The sequence below is a fragment of the Schistocerca serialis genome, chromosome 4 (genome assembly GCF_023864345.2).
Source record: "Schistocerca serialis cubense isolate TAMUIC-IGC-003099 chromosome 4, iqSchSeri2.2, whole genome shotgun sequence".
Classification (NCBI taxonomy): domain Eukaryota; kingdom Metazoa; phylum Arthropoda; class Insecta; order Orthoptera; family Acrididae; genus Schistocerca; species Schistocerca serialis.
This window is the reverse complement of record NC_064641.1, coordinates 171258191-171283844: the sequence shown is the minus strand read 5'-3', so window position 1 is coordinate 171283844 and position 25654 is coordinate 171258191. Positions and strand designations below refer to the sequence as shown.

Sequence of the window (25654 nt, the reverse complement as noted above, 5' to 3'; positions counted from 1 at the left end):
TGTCAGTAAAATAAGATTCGTAAGACTGCCTGCCTCAGATTCAGCATTATAATTTGAAGTAAATGCCCATCTATCCATCCAACTATTCCCTCTGGTTTTGGAACAAATGGTAATCACTGGGAGCCAAGTTCATTGAATTGCATATTAAAAGCATTTTGTAGTCAAGGTCTTGCAGTTATGCAACAGTAATTGTAAATGTATGATAAGTTGCATTGTTATTGTAAGATTTTTCATGTTTTGTATGAATAGTATCTTTGGTCTGTCCAGGAATCAACTATATTACTCACCAGTGATGCTTCTGTCCTTGAGTCTCTGAACACCACACCACAAACAGCTAAAAATATTTTTTACACCAATTACACTTTTGTCTTCCATTATTTTGGCAGCCTCTTCATCTCTCTCTTATAATAAAGCACCCACATTTTTCTACTGTTATGAAATGTCAGAGAAGTCGATTGGGTTAAACAGGTCTAATCATATTGAGGAATGATACGTGTTTGTTGATGGTTAACAGATGCTGCATTCATTGAGACCACAGCATTTTCATACAAAAAAATCGCAGAATGTTGTGGATGTGGTCTGTTGAGAATTTGCAATATTACAACATTGCAGAACTACAATGTAGTAATCGTTGAATTTGTAATTGTGAATTTTTGAGAGTTTCATCAGTTGTGTAGGTTCTTGGATTTTAGTAGCATTCATGTACATCAATGTATACTCATTTATTAAAAAAAATTAAAATAAAGGAAAACTTCATTAATGTCAGATCTTGCTGCTTTTTTTTCAATTCATTGTTTTCACAATGCACACAGTCCGCCCCGCTAGCTGAATGGTCAGCGTGGCAGACTGTCAATCCCAAGGGCCCGGGTTCGATTCCCGGCTGGGTCGGAAATTTTCTCCGCTCAGGGACTGGGTGTTGTGTTGTCCTAATCATCATCATTTCGTCCCCATCGACGCGCAGGTCGCCGAAGTGGCGTCAAATCGAAAGACCTGCACCAGGCGAACGGTCTACCTGACGGGAGGCCCTAGCCACACGACATTTCCATTTATTTTACAATGCACACAAACAAATAAATTAGTAGGATGGGTCTTGAAAATTCACATTTGTAATGGGAACCAGCTCTGAGGAACTAAACCTCTCCCAGGGGCTTAGCCAATCTCTTTTCGGCCCTCTCGCCATGAGGAGATCATTTTAGCAGGTAGCGTATTAGGCACTTTGTGCTCATTGTCGTCAACCTTTGATGTTTCTCCATTTTTTGACCGAATGCTCTTTTTTTAACTACTTACATACTAATGTATGTTTGCTGTCTGAGTTATCGGTCATTTTAGCAAATGACGTGTGGGCTGTTGACAGCATTTTATGTTTTATCTGTTGCAGCAATATGGTGAAGGACGATTAATCTTTAGTTTGGGACCTCTGTTTTCCCTACAACGTGTTTTGTGCATTTTTCTCCAAGAGAAAGTCCTTGTTCTTAGATGTCTTAACCTTCCACCAGTGGGGCTTAACGTGTAGTTGCTTTTAACTGCTTTTCTGTATTAGTGTTTACTTTTGGAGGCTGTTTATTCCAGAATGAATCTTTCACTCAGCGACAGTGTGTATTAGGAAACTTCCTGGCAGATGGAAACCTTGTAACTAACCAAGACTAAACCAGGAACTGTTGGGTTTGATTCCAGATCTTGCACACGGCTCAAATTCTGGTTATTAATTTATCAGCTTTCAAGTCTTGGAATCAGTCAAAAACTGCTGCAACATGTACCTCGTATAACATGATACAGACTAGCTGTTGCTCCAGAAGACAAACTGTTTTTGCAGTGTCATTTGAGAGATTGTTACCAAGTGATCATACCCATTGCAGTGATAGGAATCTGCAAAGTGGGTCACTACGTACTGCAACTTGTTTTTTGATATCAGGATGTGCGAAGCAGCAGTTGTGAAAATATGTGCTATAGGATTTATGGTAGCTTTTGTGGTGGCAAATGTCATGTGGGTGATGTGTGGGATGTTTGACAGGACATCCACCACCACTAGCTACATGGAACCAAAAAATTGGCCACTGTAGTCTGTGCCTTCAGTGAGCTCATTCCACAGTCACACTGATGAAGATGGGGGAAACTCCCAAAATGGCCTAGAGAATTGATATTCTGTGTGCATTGTGTCGATTTGTCATAAAGATGGATTCCATACCATTTTAAATGGTGGCACACAGAGAGCTATGTTTGCATCCCATGTGATGGGCCTGCTGGTATGTTCTGGTCACCCTTCTTAAATGAATTTCGCTACCAACTGCAGTGTGGAGTATTCTGTAGTGGCTCAAGCTGTATGCTGGCCGTATTACGTTTTATGCGTTTGTTTTCTATGCCTGTGTCCATTTGAAATCACACGGCTCCTTTATATAAGTGAGTGTATTCTAGGCTAATTTTAATGTGAAAGAGTGAGTTCCTATTCTTCGTTATGAAGAATTTGATGTGAGAGCTGACGGCTTGCCTGGTGCTGAAGTTATGATACTAGGTCCCAGTCTGAGTTTGTGATAGAGCTTTATTTAGTTTTTTTCTTGATTAATTTAAATGAAACGGGTTTATAGAAGGTTGATTATGAATTTTCATTAAATAGTTACTTTACCTAAGAAGATTGAGATCTGAATGTTTTTGTGCTTGGTAGCATCTTGTGAAACAAGCTGTATGTTTTTAATGGCTAAATGTTTTGTATCAGTGTTATTAAACCTCTTTAGTGAAGATAAAGGCTGAGCTGCCACTGCACAGTTTGATACAGTGATATGTAATAGACTTTTTTTATTGTATTCATCTCTGATGTAATCATATTAGGTCAGATTTTCAGCTTGTGTTAGTACAGAAATGTGTGTGTTGATTGTGAACATAACAGGTTAATTTATTTATGCTTTGTTGAGTACATGAGATTTGTGCTTTTGTTTAATTTTTACTCTCCATTTTTTATTTATTTATTTTTTGACAGAGGTACTGAGGACAGAAATTCACCATTTAGAAAGTCACAGAGGAATGACAATTCAGTGTCACACTGGCAGAACAAAGGAGACGGAATGTCATCAGAGTCTTCTGATGCAGGGATAGCGAAAGGTGGCAACAGAATTTCGAGTGGTACACATCGCAGAGATGACCATAAGTCAAACAGTGAAGCAGGACGAATGGGGACAGAGAAAGAGTGGGATAGAAACACAAAGTTTGGTAATAAAGGTGGACGATATAGGGGTGAGAACACGGAGGCTGGTGGTGAGTCACAAAGTGATGTATTTCAAAGTGACAGGGGAACAAGGCAGGGAAATAGCAGGGACCAAAGGAGATTTCTTGGCAATGAGAGAGAAGGTGATAATGAGAACAGACGGGCACCAGAACGAGGGAGGGATAGGCCATATGATGGTAACAGAAGAGGAAATGGAGGAAGATTTCGTGGATCTGACCAAGAAACTGATGGCGAGAGTGGAAGGCCTTCTAATTCGGATAGCAGTAGATCATACAGCGATAACAGAGGAGGAAGTTATGGAAATCGTGAAAGAGATGGAGGGAACAGAAGAGGTGGGAGATTTGGTGATAGAGATAAAGGTAGAGACAGAGACAGTGATTGGAATGGAGGAGGCAGAGGTGGTAGAAGATCTGGAACAGCAGTTGAAAATTCAAGTTCTGAAGACTCTGCACGGAACAATAACAGAAAATGGGAGGAAAAGTCTGATCGAAATGCCAACAAACGAGATCGGTGGAACTCGAGAGATATTGGTAAGCAAGCAATAAATTTGTTGATTTTGTGAATAAGAAGTAATTCAAACAATTTTGCATTGTGAGTTATTGTTTACTGTTTTATTGTCCATTTAGGGAGTTCACATGGTGGTTATCAGAATGATATGAATACTACTGCTGTGTCAGCTGAGGTAAGAATTTTGTTTTGGGCTTCTTTCACATGTTATTAATTTTGTATTTTCACTGAATTGTCATGTATGCCTGCCTGGATTTGACTCACATTTTTAGTCACACACATTTATTTTTTATTGACCTCCTCAGTCATGTTAATGTATTTTTTATTGACCACCTTAACCTTAGTTATGTCCAATAAGGAGACAGTGTGTAGACATTGCTAGAAGTGTGCTGTGTGTTAGGCATCTTTACTACCAGATTTTGTTTCCTTTATCACGTTCTCCCCCCCCCCCCCCCCCCCCCCCCCCATTTACACCATTTCACTTTGCCACTTGGGTCAATCCAAATGAAGTGGTCCAATAAAAATTAAGTTGGTTGCTTGACCATTTTTAAATATTTTAATTTTTTATATGTGATTACCCTATAATTGAGAAGTTCAAAATAGTTTTTAAGAAAATTTTACCTTTCACCTTTTTTGAATGGGGGGCATTTTCGTTTGTAAGCATGTGACGATGTTTCAGTTTAGAGATGTTAGCAAAAATATGAATATCTCTGCACTGGGTTAAGTTACAGCATTGCAGTTGACACTTTTTTTTTTTTAGAAACGTGTCCTATACAACATTGTCTATTACACTAAATACCCTAAATTCAAAAATAACCAGTCAAAATGACCTCCAAAGTTTGGTATCCAAATTTTAAAAAATCCATTTTTTTACCCAAAAATAACTAACAAAGAGTGATTTATGAGAGTCTATTTTTTCCTATAGTTAGATATCATACACTACTAGCCACAGATAGAGCAAGAACACATACAAATGTTTCTTTAATTTTTTATGAATTTTTGAAATGTGAAAATTTTCATTTTTTGTAAAGTTTGGGGTTGGTTATCTCAGGTGGGACTGAATATAAAAATATGATTTTTGCACCGTTTGTACACCTATATGATAGCAAAGTACTGTAAAAATTTCAACATTGATATCTGATTGTGAACAAAGATATGAAATTTTGAAAATGAGGAGATAATTCACATTACTCTACAACTGATCTTACGGCTGTTGCCTATTCATGTGTGATATTGGTGGTTTATAATCAATTATTATTGAAGTAAGGTACTGAATTATATAAAAAAGTGGAAACATCACTGAAATTAACATTTATATTATTTTGACATACTTGAAGTAAATATTTTCAATTAAGATCCTTTGAGATGCGACTGTTCCTAAACCTGGTGGTGAATGTTAAGAACACTTATTTATTCAGACTGCTTCTGTGATCTAGAATAAGACCTCCCAGTTGTTGTGGTAAGTTCAAGCCCTGAAAGTTTCCTTAAAGCATTTTTCATTGGTATCCAAACTTTGTCACCAGTAGATTTCCTGAATGATGTTCTTGGGCCAGCAGGGTGGTAAAAATGCGCAAAAACATCATTGTTTTCCAAACTTATTCTTTCAACCTCTGCAAGCCACCACTGTCCACACATGCCACCATGTCATTCAACGTTAAAGACATAGATGTAATTTTACTGACCCAATGATCCTCATAAATTTCGGTTTCTGATGTTACATAGCATCGAACTAAGTTTTCTGCAATGCCAAGGAATTTGTGGAAATGCCTTGTTCCTTTTATTGCTATACAGTTCTCAAATCTAGTTTGATGTGTTTTCATATGCAGAACCCCGTCTTCTTTCTTGATAAGAAAATAGGTAATGCCTTAAATATTATCCTTGCAAAAGACATACATGTCCTGTACTGTGAGAATTTGGTCTGTAGTTGGTCTTTGTAGGCTGGCTTTACTTACTTCATGTTTTGTTGTACCTCCTACTCCATCATATGCATTTTTACCATGGCAAGATGCAAAAAAGTGCCATTCAGCCTCCAACCCAAAGTCTACTTTGTGGTTGCACAGATTTGAAGAATTCTATTTGTTCTTATACTGACAACCACTTCCATCTGAAAAGTATATCAGCTTCTCAACATTGGGAAAATTTTCTGTTATATAATTTATAACATACTTTTGAAACACATGTACAGCCGAAGTGTTACGCTCCAAGTAGTCACTTAGAATGCAAATTGAAGAACTGCAAGCTTCATCTCATTTTTAAAGTAGAGAATAAATGGCTACACTGTTGCCTGGTCATTGACCCAGTGGTACCCTTGTATTGCACCCTGAATAACAAATGTAAAATTTTCTGCAAAATTAGCTAGCACTATGCATTCAGTTTCATGAAGTTGGCTTTTTTGTCCTTCAAAAACTTACTTTGGATTTTAGAAACATAGTGGTGACTTTTGAGTTTTTGTAAGTTATCAATTAAGGATTCCAAGTACTCTTCCTGAGATTTAACCACTGTTATCATTTCTGCCCTGTTGGTTCTGAGCCACTGTTTGATGGTAATACTGTCTGGCATTTCCTCATCATATTCGTGAAACAATTCAGTAACTGTTTCCTTACCAGGGCATTTATTCCACAAACTCATCATGCAGTCATAACTGTTAGTGCACAGACCATTAAATCTAGTAACTCTTTGTAGTTAAGATCAGTGAATTTTGCACCTGCAATTATCAGTTTGACATTTTGATGATATAAGCAAATACGGAGTGTCCCCCTGAGGATCCAGCCAAAATACACCACTTAGGGCCGAGGTCACAAAATTTCGACCTTCCAATTTTGCATTCAGGATGAGAATTTTTGAAAGCTACATAAAGTTCAGTTAAAATTTGACAGCACTAGTCGTTTCTGCTTTGTTACTTTAACTCCATTTATAACAACTCTTTTGCTATCTTTGCAACTTGGGCATATTCTACTGTTTTCATCATCTTCAAAAAACTGCTGGATCTTTTTGTTTCTTCATTTAGACCTACTCCTTTCTTCTTTCCTGAAACTGGAAGAATGCCTTGCTCTCTCACTAATTTTCAGGTTAGTTTAACCAAACGATGAGAAACTTTGAATTCATGAACTATTTTCTCTCTTGACCATGAGTCAGGGAGCAAACTCAAAATTTTAACTTTTTCCACTTTAGATGTCACTGAACATCTAATTTTTACTTTCGCTATCAAGCTCAAATATTCATTGTCAGATGATGCTGGTGTTGGTTTTCTTCTTCTTTAGAAATAATGTTGGTATCTGTATTATTAAAGCATGATTCCAAGTCTTTTCTAATTTTGTCTGGAATTTGTTGTATCTTATTTTCAATAGCTGCTTTTCTTCTTCTGCTACTTAATTATATTTTTTTCGAAGCAGGAGATATGTCTTAACTTAGAACAAGCAAAATCCAATATGCTAACAGCTTCATCATTAGGAATATTAATTGTCATTAACAAGGTTACATGATTCTAGTTCTGGATTCGCAACAAATATTTTTGAGTAACAATTTGGGCACAGGGTATTTCCAGGTCTCACATTATGTTTCACTTGGGAAGCTGTTTCGCTCTCACATAACAAGGACAAATGGTCAAGTTTTCTTTCCCTCAAACCTTTATTAAATGGCATTTTATGAACTTCAAGAGGATCACAGCACTTTCTTCCAAAAATGTGGTTGTACTTCAGAATATATTTCTTCTCATGACACTCACACACTGATGTAACAGAAGAACTTACTCGAAATTTAAACAAAGTTTGTCTAGCTTCATCAAAGTCATTGACAGTTTTCAAGTTTTTTGAAACTGAACTGTAAACTGTTTTGTGACACACTTCACTTGCTATCTGTCCAACAAAGCACTGTTCATCCATGTTATTGCATTCCATTTAATCTTTCAAAATGAATTAAAAATTACGCACAGAACAAAGCACATAAGACATTCTACATTCTCGAAGTATGTACATCCACTCTAACAGAGGTTTCAGAACAGACTGACTACAACAATGCCACACCCAGCAATAATGTACTTCTTCATTGACAATAAACCTAAATGTAAATGGACATTTTATTACCATAGAACAAAAAGGGAACTCTCCTATTGTTTAATATTGCGTTATTAAAAATGTTGTTGTTGTTGTGGTCTTCAGTCCTGAGACTGGTTTGATGCAGCTCTCCATGCTACTCTATCCTGTGCAAGCTTCTTCATCTCCCAGTACCTACTGCAATCTACATCCTTCTGAATCTGTTTAGTGTATTCATCTCTTGGTCTCCCTCTACGATTTTTACCCCCCACGCTGCCCTCCAATACTAAATTGGTGATCCCTTGATGCCTCAGGACATGTCCTACCAACTGATCCCTTCTTCTGGTCAAGTTGGGCCACAAACTTCTCTTCTCCCCAATCCTATTCAATACTTCTTCATTAGTTATGTGATCTACCCATCTAATCTTCAGCATTCTTCTGTAGCAACACATTTCAAAAGCTTCTATTCTCTTCTTGTCTAAACTATTTATCGTCCATGTTTCACTTCCATACATGGCTACACTCCATACAAATACTTTCAGAAACGACTTCCTGACACTTAAATCTATACTCGATGTTAGCAAATTTCTCTTCTTCAGAAACGCTTTTCTTGCCATTGCCAGTCTAAATTTTATATCTTCTCTACTTCGACCATCATCAGTTATTTTGCTCCCCAAATAGCAAAACTCCTTTACTACTTTAAGTGTCTCATTTCCTAATCTGATTCCCTCGGCAACACCCGACTTAATTCGACTACATTCCATTATCTTCGTTTTGCTTTTGTTGATGTTCATCTTATATCCTCATTTCAAGACTCTATCCATTCCGTTCAACTGCTCTTCCAAGTCCTTTGCTGTCTCTGACAGAATTATAATGTCTTCGGCGAACCTCAAAGTTTTTATTTCTTCTCCATGGATTTTAATACCTACTCTGAATTTTTCTTTTGTTTCCTTTACTGCTTGCTCAATATAGAGATTGAATAACATCGGGGAGAGGCTACAACCCTGTCTCACTCCCTTCCCAACCACTGCTTCCCTTTCATGTCCCTCGACTCTTATAACTGCCATCTGGTTTCTGTACAAATTGTAAATAGCCTTTCGCTCCCTGTATTTTATCCCTGCCACCTTCAGAATTTTAAAAGAGAGTATTCCAGTCAACATTGTCAAAAGCTTTCTCTGAGTCTACAAATGCTAGAAACATATGTTTGCCTTTCTTTAATTTTTCTTCTAAGGTAAGTCGTAAGGTCGGTATTGCCTCACGTGTTCCAGTATTTCTACGGAATCCAAACTGATCTTCCCCGAGGTTGGCTTCTACTAGTTTTTCCATTCGTCTGTAAAGAATTCGTGTTAGTATTTTGCAGCTCTGGCTTATTAAACTGATTGTTCGGTAATTTCCACATCTGTCAACATCTGCTTTCTTTGGGATTGGAATTATTATATTCTTCTTGAAGTCTGAGGGTATTTTGCCTGTTTCATACATCTTGCTCACCAGATGGTAGAGTTTAGTCAGGACTGGCTCTCCCAAGGCCGTCAGTAGTTCCAATGGAATGTTGTCTACTCCGGGGGCCTTGCTTCGACTCAGGTCTTTCAGTGCTCTGTCAAACTCTTCATGCAGTATCGTATCTCCCATTTCGTCTTCATCTACATCCTCTTCCATTTCCATAATATTGTCCTCAAGTACATCGCCCTTGTATAGGCCCTCTATATACTCCTTCCACCTTTCTGCTTCCCCTTCTTTGCTTAGAACTGGGTTTCCATCTGAGCTCTTGATGTTCATACGGGTGGTTCTCTTATCTCCAAAGGTCTCTTTAATTTTCCTGTAGGCAGTATCTATCTTACCCCTAGTGAGATAAGCCTCTACATCCTTACATTTGTGCTCTAGCCATCCCTGCTTAGCCATTTTGCACTTCCTGTCGATCTCATTTTTGAGACGTTTGTATTCCTTTTTGCCTGCTTCATTTACTGCATTTTTATATTTTCTCCTTTCATCAATTAAATTCAATATTTCTGTTACCCAAGGATTTCTACTAGCCCTCGTCTTTTTACCTACTTGATCCTCTGCTGCCTTCTCTACTTCATCCCTCAAAGCTACCCATTCTTCTTCTACTGTATTTCTTTCCCCCATTCCTGTCAATTGTTCCCTTATGCTCTCCCTGAAACTCTGTACAACCTCTGGTTCTTTCAGTTTATCCAGGTCCCATCTCCTTAAATTCCCACCTTTTTGCAGTTTCTTCAGTTTTAATCTACAGGTCATAACCAATAGATTGTGGTCAGAGTCCACATCTGCCCCTGGAAATGTCTTACAATTTAAAACGTGGTTCCTAAATCTCTGTCTTACCATTATATAATCTATCTGAAACCTGTCAGTATCTCCAGGGTTCTTCCATGTATACAACCTTCTTTCGTGATTCTTAAACCAAGTGTTAGCTATGATTAAGTTGTGCTCTGTGCAAAATTCTGCGAGGCGGCTTCCTCTTTCATTTCTTAGCCCCAATCCATATTCACCTACTACGTTTCCTTCTCTCCCTTTTCCTACACTCGAATTCCAGTCACCCATGACTATTAAATTTTCATCTCCCTTCACTATCTGAATAATTTCTTTTATTTAATCATACATTTCTTCAATTTCTTCATCATCTGCAGAGCTAGTTGGCATATAAACTTGTACTACTGTAGTAGGTGTGGGCTTTGTATCTATCTTGGCCACAATAATGCGTTCACTATGCTGTTTGTAGTAGCTTACCCGCATTCCTATTTTCCTATTCATTATTAAACCTACTCCTGCATTACCCCTATTTGATTTTGTATTTATAACCCTGTAGTCACCTGACCAGAAGTCTTGTTCCTCCTGCCACTGAACTTCACTAGTTCCCACTATATCTAACTTTAACCTATCCATTTCCCTTTTTAAATTTTCTAACCTACTTGCCCGATTAAGGGATCTGACATTCCACGCTCTGATCCGTAGAACGCCAGTTTTCTTTCTCCTGATAACGACATCCTCTTGAGTAGTCATTTAATCATACAGTAAAGCTGCATGCCCTCAGGAAAAATTACGGCCGTAGTTTCCCTTTGCTTTCAGCCGTTCGCAGTACCAGCACAGCAATGTCGTTTTGGTTATTGTTACAAGGCCAGATCAGTCAATCATCCAGACTGTTGCCCTTGCAACTACTGAAAAGGCTGCTGCCCCTCTTCAGGAACCACACGTTTGTCTGGCCTCTGAACAGATACCCCTCCGTTGTAGTTGTACCTGCTGCTATCTGTATCGCTGAGGCACTCAAGCCTCCCCACCAACGGCAAGGTCCATGGTTCATGGAGGGGGGTTATTAAAAATAAATAAACTAAATGAATATTGGGTGATAGTGTTAACTAAATATATGTCACAATTAAATTTTATTACAATGAAACAATAAACCATTTAAATAGGCAACATTCATAAGATCAGTTGTAAAGTAATGTGAATTATTTCCTCATTTTCAAACATTCATATCTTCGTTCACAGTCAGATATCAATGTTGAAATTTTTGCAGTAGATTGCTATCATATAGGTGTACAAATGGTGCAAAAGTCATATTCTTATGTTCAGTCTCACCTGAGATAACCAACCACAAACATCACAAAAAATGAAAATTTTCAAATTTCAAAAACGCACAAAAAATTACGGAAACATTTGTAAGTATTCTTGCTCTATATGAGGCTAGTTGTGTATGATATCTAATTATAGGAAAAAAATAGTGTCTCATAAATCACTCCTTGTTTGTTATTTTTGGGCCCAAAAAAGTGGATTTTTGAAAATTTGGATACCAAACTCTGGAGGTCATTTTGACTGTTTATTTTTGAATTTAATGTATTTTATGTAATAGGCAATGTTGTAGAGGATACTTTTCTAAAAACAATCATGTCCATTGCAATGTTGTAACTCAATCCAGTGCAGAGAGATTCAAATTTTCGCTAATGTCTCCAGACTGAAAAATTACCGCGCGCCTACAATTAAAAATGGCCGTCATCCAGTAAAAGTACAAGATAAATTATTAAAAAAAACTGTTTTGAACTTCTCAAATATAGGGCAATCTCATATAAAAAAATTAAAATATTTAAAAATGGTCAAGCAACCATTACTGGACCACTTTATATGGATTGACCCACATGTGTTTGAGATGCACTATCAGACAATCTATTACAATCTTCTGCTACCACTGAATCATATGCTGGCGCACACTATTTGCTTACTGGACATTACCATGGTTGACAGAAGATTAAATACAAATCTCCTTCTGTGCTCTGCAAATCACTGTGTCAATGAGAGGGAACTTTTTATTGCAGCAATTATTAAGGCTTTGGCCCCATTCTGTTCATGTATGGTGCACATTGTAATCACTCATTAATCTGACCCTGTCTTTGCCATCACTATGGGAGTGATACATAGATCATTCCTAGATGCATCACTTGAAGCTGGTTTTTGAAACTCTGAAAGTGGGTTTTGAGTGTGTAGTTTGTGTCTGTCGTAGTGTCTGCCAGTACAGTTTTTTCAGCATTTCCATAGTACTTGCCCTTGGGTAAAAGAAATCTGTATCCTTTCTGGTTGTCCTGTTTTGTGTATGTTCTATATCCCCTGTTAGCTGTACAGGATGGGGCAAATAAAAGTTGCCCGGTGAACAGAGTACAAAGAAAGACAGCAGAGGAAAGGGAATACAGTACTACCTGACTATAGGAGATGTTAAAAGGGACCACCTTCCATCCATTGGCACTTTTGGATCCTAGTGTGTGGGCACATTTAGATCCTGTCTTGACACATTTTCAGACTAAGCATTGCAGGCAGTCTTTCTGGCACTTTGACACCTTTACACTTCTCAGCTAACAATTGACCATAACTTTTCATACTGCTCTACTGTGAGTACCATTGCCCCCTTTTCACTGCTCCACTTGCGCTGATGTTGCCTGCATATGCTCTGAATCGGTTTGGATCACGTGGCGGATGAATACGTGTTTTGCACATCACGGGTGTGGTTATATGCATACATTCACGTCCAATTGGATCCACTCGTCTAGGCCACTTTTATTTACTTCACCCTGTATTTGATAAGGAACACACAAAATTAAGCAATATCCCAGGATGAGATTTGAGTAGCACGCATGGGTCAAAGAAACCTGTGACATTTCTGACTATCCTTCTTTGAGTATTGTCACTATCCCCTGTCAGTACTATTTGGTAAGGAGTCCACTCACTTTAGCAATATCCCAGGATGGGTCATGGGAGTATTTCGTTGGCTGATTGCATTTTTATAGTGTTCTACCAATGAATTGAAGTCTACCACATGCTTTATCTACGATTAAGCCTATTTGAGTGTTTCATTTAGTATCTATGCAAATTGTGACACCCTGGTATATTTATGAGTTGACATAATGCAGTTGTGACTGATTAGTATCATTGTCATAAGATATTATGTTTTTTCATGTTTTGAAGTACACAATTTTACATTTATGAACACTTAAGCAAATTGCCAATCTTTTCACCGCTTTGAAATCTTTCTTAGAGTTACTGGATATTCGTCCAGCTTGTTTTCAGATAACACTTCGTTATAGACAGTTGCATCATTTGCAAAGATCAAAAGGTTACTATTCATATTGGGCTGCTAGGTCATTAATCTGAACAAGGATCCGAACATACTTGCCTGGGACATGACTGAAGTGATTTCTGCATGTACCAATGACTCTCCATCCAACATAACATGCTATGTCCTCACTGCTGAGAAAGCCTCATTGCAGTTAAATTTTCACTTGATATCCCATGTGATCACATTTTTGATACTAAGTGAAGGTGTAACACTGAGCACCACTGAGCTAACTGCTTTTTCGAAGTCAGTAGATACTGCACCCATCTTATTGCTATGATCCATGGCTCTCAGGATGTCAAGCGAGGAAAGCACGGTTGGTTTTGCACAACCATTGTTTCCGGAATTTATTCCATTGACATGGAGGTCATTTTGTTTGAGATATTTAATTATGTTTAAACTGAGAACATTTGCCAAGATCCTGCTGTTGATAGATGTTAAGGAAGTTGGACTGTAGTTTCGTGGATCACTTCTGCTACCCTTCTTGTTGAGCTATGTGGTATGGGCTTCGTTCCAACTATTGGGCATAGCTTCTTATTTGAACGACCTATGCCAGATCATGGTTAATAGATAGGAGAAACTCAACTGTAAATTCTGTATAAGATATGATATGGGCTCCATCTGTCCTTGGAGCTATTGTTCCACGTTCTAGGGAGTCATCCACAAAAGAAGGCAAGTAGTGACGATCACACAAATTTATTGATAAACACAGTTCCAACACTTCCAAGTTCATGAGAGTGGTGGAACATAAGTGTTCAAAAACAAAATTCACCAGGGAAATTAGTTTAAAGTTCCAAGTACACAAAATAAACTAATTAAATTCCACAATGCTTGAAATAATCAATCACTTTAAGTGACCAAATAAAGTAGTATTCAGAACTTTAACTTAAATAGAAAAGCAGAACTATAACTTGAATAGAAAAAAAGCTTTCCTCAGCTGAGTTCTAGAAAACAAGTCCCCGCCCAGCTTCAGTTTATAGAAAGAACAAATACTTGATGAAATCTCTTGTACTCCCTTTGCCAGAAAAGTTCCAGGACAAGTTTTTTTTTTATTTTTTTATTTCTGGGTTTGCAGTACTAAAAGGGAACAAATGTTATTTTAATGTAACCTTGTACGTATGCAACCAATGATTAAGCAAGCATATGCAGGCGAGGCACTTTTCAAGAAGTTGTGTTGTTCTCGAGTGGCACAAAAGGTTTTGTTAAGGCAGAGATTCAGTGCAAGACAATCCCAGAGCTGGTCGCCTGTGCTACCAGCATGACCTTGACATTAGGCGTCAAAAGTACTGAATGGTGGAGCATGATTCACCAGCCTTGAAAACAAGTCAAATGACAACCTTAAAAAAGAGAGACGGTGCCAGTTGTATTCTTTGATAGTAAAGGATTAGTTTACCACGAGTATGTTCCTCCAGGTCAAACAGTGGACCAAACCCTTTACATCGAAGTCTTGAAACATCTGCGACAAGCATTTCAGTGTCGTTGCCTTGATTTGTGGCGTTCTCAGGACTTTTTCTTACTGCATGACAATGCAAGGCCCCATACTGCTTTGTTTGTTATAGAGTATCTGGCTAGACATTCTGTTATTGTCATCCCACATCTGCCATATTCACCCGACCTCTCACCTTGTGATTTTTTTCTTGTTTCATCAAGATATTGTAAACATCCAACTGCCTGTGAAAAACGAGCTTACAAAGCATGACAGTTGAAAATTTCTCTGCTTGCTTCGAATATCTCCAGAAACATTGCCAACTTGTATAGATAGCCAAAGGGACTACTTCAATAGGAGCTAGAATCATTACTTGGTAAGCGCAATTTTCTATTTTTTAAACTGTTCTTCAACTTTTCTGATGAAGGGAGTAGGTTCTTGACTTCCTGAAGTCTCAAGAGTCCAACAGTAATGAAAATTTATGAGTCCGATAATGGTAGAAAACTTCATGTCTGACACCTTCTTGTCAGTCAGTAGTACAAATTATTCCAAGTCCCAGTTGGCACATCACTAAACACTTAAGAGTCCCATGGTAGTGTAGATGGTGTGCCATCATACACAGCAGCCGAGTGTCTGATAAGGCATATATGAAGGTCTTCTGGTGTCTGGCTGCGATGGAACTATTTTCTGGAGCTCATACACAGACCTAAATAGCTGCCTCATTGATGGATACTTGCGGGCCTATTTTCAGTGTTTAACACGGCAAATGAATGAAGGGATGCAGTTTGCCAATGGCCTCTATTGTCACCATGTATGGTGTGTTGTGTTCTGCTTTTATTTTGCTCCCCTCATTTTCCATCCCTATATCATCCAGAAAGTCTGGTCACTAACTTTGGTACCATTAACAGGACAACCAGAAAGTTCTTTGCATTTTTTGAAAGATCTTATGACGATATTCTTGTAAGGTAATGGTTTAAGCCTTCACACATTGCCTTCATGACAGCCAGTTGTGTTTCATTCAGCACCTCTCTGTTTATAGCTCTTTGCTTTGTTCTATGCATAGTATTTAGTAGTTTCTGTTTCTTTAGAAGCTTCTTTACAGTGGCTGTGTGCCATGGAGAGTTTTTCCCATAATAAACTATTGTAGTGGATACACACCTATCCAGTGCATTGCCAATTATTCTTTTAAATGTACATTTTAGCTCTTTAGCAAGCTCAGGTCTGGAGCTATATGCGTAAAATTCCTGATTGTGATATGATGGTACTGCTGCCTGTTTGTCTAGTTTGCTTAACAAATATCTCTTTCTAAAAGTTTTGGTTACCCTTTGTAAATTAGTAATTATTGTTGCTACAGCTGTCTCATGGTCTCTGATCCCAATTTCAACATGGACATCCCAATAGGTCAGGTCTATTTGTTGCCACTAGATCCAGTATATTTCCATCATGAGGAGTGGGATTCTGAACTATCTGTTTCAGAGAAGGTGTGTAGTATTATTTTACAGGATATTTGTCATGCCCACCCTGTGCAAAACTGTAACTATCCTAATTGTTCCTGCAGCCGGCCGCTGTGGCCGAGTGGTTCTAGGCACTTCAGTCTGGAACCACGTGGCTGCTTCGGTCGCAGGTTTGAATCCTGCCTCGGGCATGGATGTGTGTGATGTCCCTAGGTTAGTTAGATTTAAGTAGTTCTAAGTCTAGGGGCTGATGACCTCAGATGTAAAGTCCCAAAGTGCTTGGAGCCATTTGAACTAATTGTTCCTGTAGCCAGCCAGTGTTCATTTTTGTTAACACACTCCACACACTCCATCATATCCTTCCATCATGCATTTCTCCAGGACTGAGCCTTTGATAGCCTTGCATCTTATTTCTTCTTCTTCTTCTTCTGATTTTTATTTTAATTGCTATGGTTCTAGGCACACATAAAACTGTATATATACTGTCCTAGCTTTTGGAACTAATAGTTCCCTGCTTGGAGAGGAGAGAAAGATAACTCTCCTCCCCTGGGAAAGTACTTCTAGTTCTGAAAATTAGGGTAGTGTATGTACTTTTATGTGTGTATCTCTTAGCAGCATTGAAACTTCACCTCATGGAGGTACATACTTACCAACAGTTCTGTCTCATAATTCTATAGTTTCCACAACTGAACTTTCCTTTTGATAATCCTATATTATTAGAGGTTTTTTGCACTTGTTATATGATCTATAAATGTCAGTTGATGGAAAGTGAAGTGCGTACTGTAGGAATGAATCGAAATGTAGCTGTGATCAATGAATGGAATTTATGCCACTATTTAATTATGCAACGAAATCAGCCACACGACTGTAAAGCTTTCAGTTTGATGTACTAAAATATTTATTTTTGTGTCTGCTTCTATACAGATGCCCAAAGAATTGGACCCGCAAACTATCTGTCACACTGATTTTAAATAAATCCGCTTGATGGTGAAGGTTTAGTCCTTCAAAATGCTTATTGGAAACAGAATTGACTGGATAGTTATTTGCTTATTTAATTTGATAATTATGAATGATTTTAAAATGCATAACACAATGAACCAAGTACAAGTCTTGAACAGTAATAGTGGGCGTCTGTTTGATAGGTATTCAAAATAAAAGTTTAATATTTCGTAAACTAATTTATGTACACAGTTAAAATGGCGACAGTGGAAGTTCAGATTCAAATGTGTTTGGATAGTTGCAATCTCTTAGATCTGTACAGTGTTGTTTTAGAACCTGATACAGATGTCAACCACATATGAGGAAAATGATTCAATTCTGGAACAACTGACTGAGAACCACAAGTAGTCTGTCGTGTGTAAAATCTCCTGGAAGACCATGGGCCTTGGAAAAAAAAGTTGACCACATTAGATAAGCACTTAAAAGAAGCATAGAGCTTTTTGTGATATTAATTTGCAGTTACAGATTTTGTGTTCAACTCTGCACGATGTGTTATTTATTGCAAAAATGTCTCTAACAGCATGCTTGATTCAGATTATTCACACAAGAAAACATTGTGACAGAGTTGTACGTATGAACTCCACATTAGAAATGCTACAAAAGATTGATGAGTCATACAACTATGTCCAACAAGTGCGCTTCCCTGATGAAGCAACATTTTGCGGTAGTGGAGTTGTAAACAGACACAACTGTAGAATATGAGGCAATGGGAATCCACGTCATGGGTGCACTGGAGAGGGACACCCCCAAAATCAACATATGGGCTTTTTAATATGTAACATGGTGGTTGGATCATTCGTGGAACCAACAGTGACTGGAATTTGTTACCTGGATATGCTGGAACAACATGTCTTCCCAGAACTACTACAAAAGTATCTTCCAGTGAACAGGAGCTTTTTCTGATAGGATTATGGCAAAAACAGGGCCTACCAGGTTAAGACCAACAGTCTCAAGTGCCTGAAAGACTGCATAAAGAAAGCTGTGGCAGCAGTTGCGTGATCCAGGCTACATGGAATGAATTGGAATATTTGCCATGCCACCAGGTGATCTCATACTGAAATCCATTAAGGATTGACATTCAATAAAACAAAACTTTAGCAATATCCTTTTGCAACATTGTAAGTCGTAAATGTGGGTGTGTGACTAGTATAAATTGCCAACTCAGTTTCAACAACATCTCTACAAACAATCTTCATCAAATGAGTTCTCTATTCAACATATGTTAGTATGTTTAAATACTAGTAGTACAGCTTACATTAGACTTACTCAAGGTAGTGAGAAATTCAAAATTGAAGGAGGGCCAGTATTATCATACAATTCTCAGCTGCCTTAGAACAAGTTTTCAGCATTTTAAACTGTACAGATGAACAAAGAATACGGGTCAATGAAAAATCCAGGAACCAGTCACAGTGTGCTGATGGCACTGTAATATTTGCTTTTAGTGCAAATAAATTTCAACAACAAATGGAAGAATTGATGTAGCAAGTTTGAAAGCTGGCCTAAAACGCATTATAAAAGGACTAAAATAATTTATAACATATATAAAAAAAAAAAGATTAACAGAACCGGTTAGTAAGTTAGAGCAGTGGAAGAAAATTATTGGGTGGACTGAAAAAGAAATAGAATAAAAAATTCACTAAGTGGGATGAACTAAATAACTATACTACACGCCGGAAGTGACTACAAGGGTAGTGGAGTACTTGTGGAGTGCACATGTGGGTTTTTTAGGTTAGAGAATTCTCTCCCTAGGCCTGACAAGACGCCTCCTGAGACGCGGCAAGATAGGAGTAGGCAAAATGCAATAGGGAATAACAATATTAATGTGCTAATAGTAAACTGCAGGAGCGTCTATAGAAAGGTCCCAGAACTGCTCTCATTAATAAACGGTCACAATGCCCATATAGTACAAGGGACAGAAAGTTGGCTGAAACCAGACGTAAACAGTAATGAAATCCTAAACTCAGATTGGAATGTATACCGCAGAGACAGGCTGGACAGTGAAGGGGGAGGCGTGTTTATAGTGATAAGAAGTGCAATAATATCGAAGGAAATTGATGGAGATCCGAAATGTGAAATAATTTGGGTGAAGGTCATGGTTGAAGCAGGCTCAGACATGGTAATTGGATGTCTCTATAGGCCCTCTGGCTCAGCAGCTGTTGTGGCTGAGCACCTAAAGGATAACTTGGAAAATATTTCGAGTAGATTTCCCCACCATGTTATAGTTCTGGGTGGAGATTTTAATTTGCCGGATATAGATTGGGAGACTCAAACGTTCATAACGGGTGGCAGAGACAAAGAATCCAGTGAAATTTTTTTTAAGTGCTTTATCTGAAAAGTACCTTGAGCAGTTAAACAGAGAACCGACTCATGGCGATAACATATTAGACCTTCTGGTGACAAACAGACCCGAACTAATTGAAACGTTAACGCAGAACAGGGAATCAGCGATCATAAAGCGGTTACTGCATCGATGATTTCAGCCGTAAATAGAAATATTAAAAAATGTAGGAAGATTTTTCTGTTTAGCAAAAGTGACAAAAAGCAGATTACAGAGTACCTGACAGCTCAACACAAAAGTTTTGTTTCAAGTACAGATAGTGTTGAGGATCAGTGGACGAAGTTCAAAACCATCGTACAATATGTGTTAGATGAGTATGTGCCAAGCAAGATCGTAAGAGATGGAAAAGAGCCACCGTGGTACAACAACTGAGTTAGAAAATTGCTGTGGAAGCAAAGGGAACTTCACAGCAAACATAAACATAGCCAAAGCCTTGCAGACAAACAAAAGTTACGCGAAGCGAAATGTGGTGTGAGGAGGACTATGCGAGAGGCGTTCAGTGAATTCGAAAGTAAAGTTCTATGTACTGACTTGACAGAAAATCCTAAGAAATTTTGGTCTTATGTCAAAGCAGTAGGTGGATCAAAACAAAATGTCCAGACACTCTGTGACCAAAATGGTACAGAAACAAAGGATGACAGACTAAAGGCCGAAATACTAAATGTCTTTTTCCAAACCTGTTTCACAGAGGAAGACTGCACTGTAGTTCCTTCTCTAGATTGTCGCACAGATGACAAAATGGTAGATATCGAAATAGACGACAGAGGGATAGAGAAACAATTAAAATCGCTCAAAAGAGGAAAGGCCGCTGGACCTGATGGGATACCAGTTCGATTTTACACAGAGCACGCGAAGGAACTTGCCCCCCTTCTTGCAGTGGTGTACCATAGGTCTCTAGAAGAGCGTTGCGTTCCAAAGGATTGGAAAAGGGCACAGGTCATCCCCGTTTTCAAGAAGGGACGTCGAACAGATGTGCTGAACTATCTCTAACATTGATCAGTTGTAGAATTTTGGAACACGTATTATGTTCGAGTATAATGACTTTTCTGGAGACTAGAAATCTACTCTGTAGGAATCAGCATGGGTTTCGAAAAAGACTATCGTGTGAAACCCAGCTCGCGATATTCGTCCACGAGACTCAGAGGGCCATAGACATAGGTTCCCAGGTAGATGCCGTGTTTCTTGACTTCCGCAAGGCGTTCGATACAGTTCCCCACAGTCGTTTAATGAACAAAGTAAGAGCATATGGCCTATCAGACCAATTGTGTGATTGGATTGAAGAGTTCCTAGATAACAGAACGCAGCACGTCATTCTCAATGGAGAGAAGTCTTCCGAAGTAAGAGTGATTTCAGGTGTGCCGCAGGGGAATGTCATAGGACCGTTGCTATTCACAATATACATAAATGACCTTGTGGATGACATCGGAAGTTCACTGAGGCTTTTTGCAGATGATGGTGTGGTGTATCGAGAGGTTGTAACAATGGAAAATTGTACTGAAATGCAGGAGGACCTGCAGCGAATTGATGCATGGTGCAGGGAATGGCAATTGAATCTCAATGTAGACAAATGTAATGTGCTGCGAATACATAGAAAGATAGATCCCGTATCATTTAGCTACAAAATAGCAGGTCAGCAATTGGAAGCAGTTAATTCCATGAATTATCTGGGAGTACGCATTAGGACTGATTTAAAATGGAATGATCATATAAAGTTGATCGTTGGTAAAGCAGATGCCAGACTGAGATTCATTGGCAGAATCATAAGGAAATGCAAACCGAAAACTAAGGAAGTATGTTACAGTACGCTTGTTCGTCCACTGCTTGAATACTGCTCAGCAGTGTGGGATCCATACCAGATAGGGTTGATAGAAGAGATAGAGAGGATCCAACGGAGAGCAGCGCGCTTCGTTACAGGATCATTTAGTAATCGCGAAAGCGTTACAGAGATGATAGATAAACTGCAGTGGAAGACTCAGCAGGAGAGACGCTCAGTAGCTCGGTACGGGCTTTTGTTAAAGTTTCGAGAACATACCTTCACCGAAGAGTCGAGCAGTATATTGCTCCCTCCTACATATATCTCGCGAAGAGACCATGAGGATAAAATCGGAGAGATTAGAGCCCACACAGAAGCATACTGACAATCCTTCTTTCCACGAACAATACGAGACTGGAATAGAAGGGAGAACCGATAGAGGTACTGAAGGTACCCTCCGCCACACACTGTCAGGTGGCTTGCGGAGTATGGATGTAGATGTAGATGTATCATTGGTAGTTGGTAGGTTTGATGTGGACAGAGTTACTGATGGAGCTATTTTTGAGGTAGAGGTCAGCATCGAGGAAGGTGGCTTTTTAAGTTGAGGAGGACCAGGTGAAACCAATTGGGGAGATGATGTTGAGGTTCTAGAGGAATGTTGAGAGGCTATCCTCTCCCTCAGTCCAGATCAAGATGATGTCATCAGTGAATCTGAACCGGATGAGGGTTCAGTATTCTGGGTGGTTAGGGAGAACTACTCTAGAGGACTCATGAATAGTTTGGTATAGATAGGATGGTGCTCTGCATGTGTCAATTGCTGTAGCATGGATTTTTTTTTCAGGTTTAGGCCCTCAAAGGAGAAGTAATTGTGTTTGAGCATATAATTAGTGATGGTGATGAGGAAGAAGGTTGTTGGTTTGCAGTCAGTCTGGCACTGGGAAAGGTAGTGTTCAGTAGCGGCAAGGTGACGGTGATTAGGGACCTTAGTGTGGAGGAGGCAGTATCGACTGTGACAAGCAGAGTGGCAGGTGTTAAAGGAATAGGAACTGTGGAGATTTGATGGAGGAAATGTTTTGTGCCCTTTAAATAGGAGGGTAGGCTTCAGGTAATTGGCTGAAGGTGTTTGTCCATGAGAACAGAGGTTTTCTCCGTGGGGGACAAATTAACCAGCCACGATAGGGTGCCCAGGTCGCTTGGGTTTATGGATTTTTGGAATCGTGTGGAATGTAGGAATGTGTTGGTGAGGGGAGTGACAGACTCGGGAGAGATTCTTGGGTAGATGTAAGGATTTGAGGAGGGACTGGAGATCCTTTTGGATTACTGGAATTTGATCACTGTGACAAGATTTGTAGGAGGACTAATCTGACAGTTGGTGGAGTCCCTCCGCCAGGTAATTCCTGCAGTTCACAACCGTAAGGCGGAGCCCTTGTCAGCAGGTAGGATTATAAGGCTAGGATCAGTTTATAGATGGTGGGCTGCAGTTACATGTTGAGGGATATGGGGAGTGATGGTGAGGTGAGGATAGAGATTAGATAGTTCTGGAAAGTTAATGGAATGATTTTAGAGCAGCGCTGGTGCATAAAGTTTGGATGGAGAAATTATCTGATTTAGGCAGAGTTCTACATTGGCTTTAGATTGAGTCTGACTTGTATTGTTGGTGGTGAAAAAATGTTTCCACTGAGAGAATGAGATGAGGTCTACAAGAAGTCCAGCATGATTGAATTTTAGAGTGTGGCAAAAGGAAAGGACGGATTCTTCTGTGGGGCTGAGGCCTTTGGAAGGACAGGTTCATGACTGTGTTTCGGGTCTGTTTAGGTTCTAAGTTGAGTGTGATGGTGGGAGTGTGTTTCTCTGAGGGTGAGGTAAATGTAATGGGTCTGCGAGGCAGAGTTTGTGTGGTTTGAGTGGATGCGGAGGGAGTTTTGGAGTCTTTTATAGATATGGTGGATACTATTAGTCTAAGAATTTTACACTTAGGGACAGTTTGTGGCAAGAAGTTTGAGCCTGATTTACATACTTTTTGCAGGACTAGGCTGGTGAGGACTATGCACTGATGGAATCTGAACAGTTCGTTGCGGTAGAAGAGGTTGTAGCTGGAGATGGGTAATTTGATGTTCAGGCAACAACGTGTGAACGATATGGGACTGGGTTGTGGCTAAGGATAGGGGAAAGTTTTTCTGTATTGTCACACATGGAAGGAGCAAGGGTCCATAGTGAACCATATAAAATATGAGGGAGAGGGGAATTACAATGAAAATGTAACAGATGAAGTATCGGGTTAAAAAGGTGAAATCTGAAACTTGCGGGAATAGGGGCAATAGTGAAAGATAAACTAAAATCAATGAGGAAATTTAATAAGATCAAAGAGGAAAATAAGTAAAAATATGATGAAAGTGAGGTGCAGGTCGGTGTGTCGATCCTAGTGAAAAGAGGGGCCAGTAGGTTTAAATGGGCTACATCAGGTTAATATGTGCGTGCTGGAATAGGGGAAGAGAGAGGGGTTGGGGTGGTTACTAAGGGTTCAGGTTCATGTGGCACTTAAAGCTACAGGAAAAAAATACATAAAGGTTAGGGAGGAAGTGCAATCAATTTGGAGGACTAGGAGCATTTATATTGGCAGAAAGAATGTGGGACATGGGATGCTGGAACATTCTGCACGCTCACAGTCACATGTTGTACATGGATGAGACCATTGATACAATTTGGCTCAGAAGTCAGAGAATGTGTGGTTTGGAAGGCGACAGTAAAATACAGGGAGGGAAATGAAAATATGGACACTTAGTAAAGTGTACATTAGAGAATAGTAACAGAGGAAAACAGCAGGGGTTGTGGACCGGGAAAAAGCCCATTAGGCAAAAGCAAACACCATTAAACATTTAAGCTTTTGGACAAAAGGCCTTCTTCGGAAAAACACACACACACACACACACACACACACACACACACACACACACACACACCCGCGCGCATGCGCGCCCTCACTGGAGCAGCAATCCAGGGTCGATGGTAGTGGTAAGGAGGTGACATAGAGCCATGAGTGAGAGTGATAGCAGGTTAGGAGTGGGGGGGGGGAATTGTGCAGCATGTGAGAGTGTGACTTGGTGGGGCTAAGGCGACCGACATTTGATGGTAGTTTTAAGGGAGGTGGCCAACATCTGACCATGATTTTAAGGGAAGCCTAAGGGAGATTTAATCACAATAAATTTCATCTATGGTACTACATAGTATTTTCTAGGATTGCGTAATACAGGCAAAGGTTCATATATTTTCAAGACAAGTATTTCTATTATTGTTGTTGTTGTTGTTGTTGTGATCTTCAGTCCTAAGACTGGTTTGATGCAGCTCTCCATGCTACTCTATGCTGTGCAAGTTGCTTCATCTCCCAGTACTTACTGCAACCTACATCCTTCTGACTCTGCTTAGTGTATTCATCTCTCGGTCTCCCTCTACGATTTTTACCCTCCACGCTGCCCTCCAATACTAAATTGGTGATCCCTTGATGCCTCAGAACATGTCCTACCAACCGATCCCTTCTTCTGGTCAAGTTGTGCCACAAACTTCTCTTCTCCCCAATCCTATTCAATACTTCCTCATTAGTTATGTGATCTACCCAACTTATCTTCAGCATTCTTCTGTAGCATCACATTTCGAAAGCTTCTATTCTCTTCTTGTCCAAACTATTTATCGTCCATGTTTCACTTCCATACGTGGCTACACTCCATACAAATACTTTCAGAAACGACTTCCTGACACTTTAATCTATACTCTATGTTAACAAATTTCTCTTCTTCAGAAATGTTTTCCTTCCCATTGCCAGTCTACATTTTATATCCTCTCTACTTCGACCATCATCAGTTATTTTCCTTCCCAAATAGCAAAACTCCTTTACTACTTAAAGTGTCTCATTTCCTAATCTAATTCCCTCAGCATCACCCGACTTAATTCGACTACATTCCATTATCCTCGTTTTGCTTTTGTTGATGTTCATCTTATATCCTCCTTTCAAGACACTGTCCATTCCATTCAACTGCTCTTCCAAGTCCTTTGCTGTCTCTGACAGAATTACAATGTCATTGGTGAACCTTAAAGTTTTTATTTCTTCTCCATGGATTTTAATTCCTACTCCGAATTTTTCTTTTGTTTCCTTTACTGCTTGCTCAATATACAGATTGAATAACATCGGTGAGAGGCTACAACCCTGTCTCACTCGCTTCCCAACCACTGCTTCCCTTTCGTGTCCCTCGACTCTTATAACTGCCATCTGGTTTCTGTACAAATTGTAAATAGCCTTTCGCTCCCTGTATTTTATCCCTGCCAC

At 39.2% G+C, this 25654-nt stretch overlaps 1 protein-coding gene across 6 annotated transcripts in view; it reads left to right on the top strand.

The window, feature by feature from the left end:
• LOC126473292 (maternal protein tudor-like) overlaps positions 1-25654 on the top strand; it is a 211816-nt gene that overhangs the window by 64111 nt on the left and 122051 nt on the right. For all 6 annotated transcript variants that reach the window (XM_050100257.1, XM_050100253.1, XM_050100255.1 and 3 more), the window contains 2 exons: positions 2972-3747; positions 3844-3899. In XM_050100257.1, coding sequence (XP_049956214.1) covers positions 2972-3747; positions 3844-3899 — 832 coding nt within the window. The remainder of the gene's footprint in view (positions 1-2971; positions 3748-3843; positions 3900-25654) is intronic.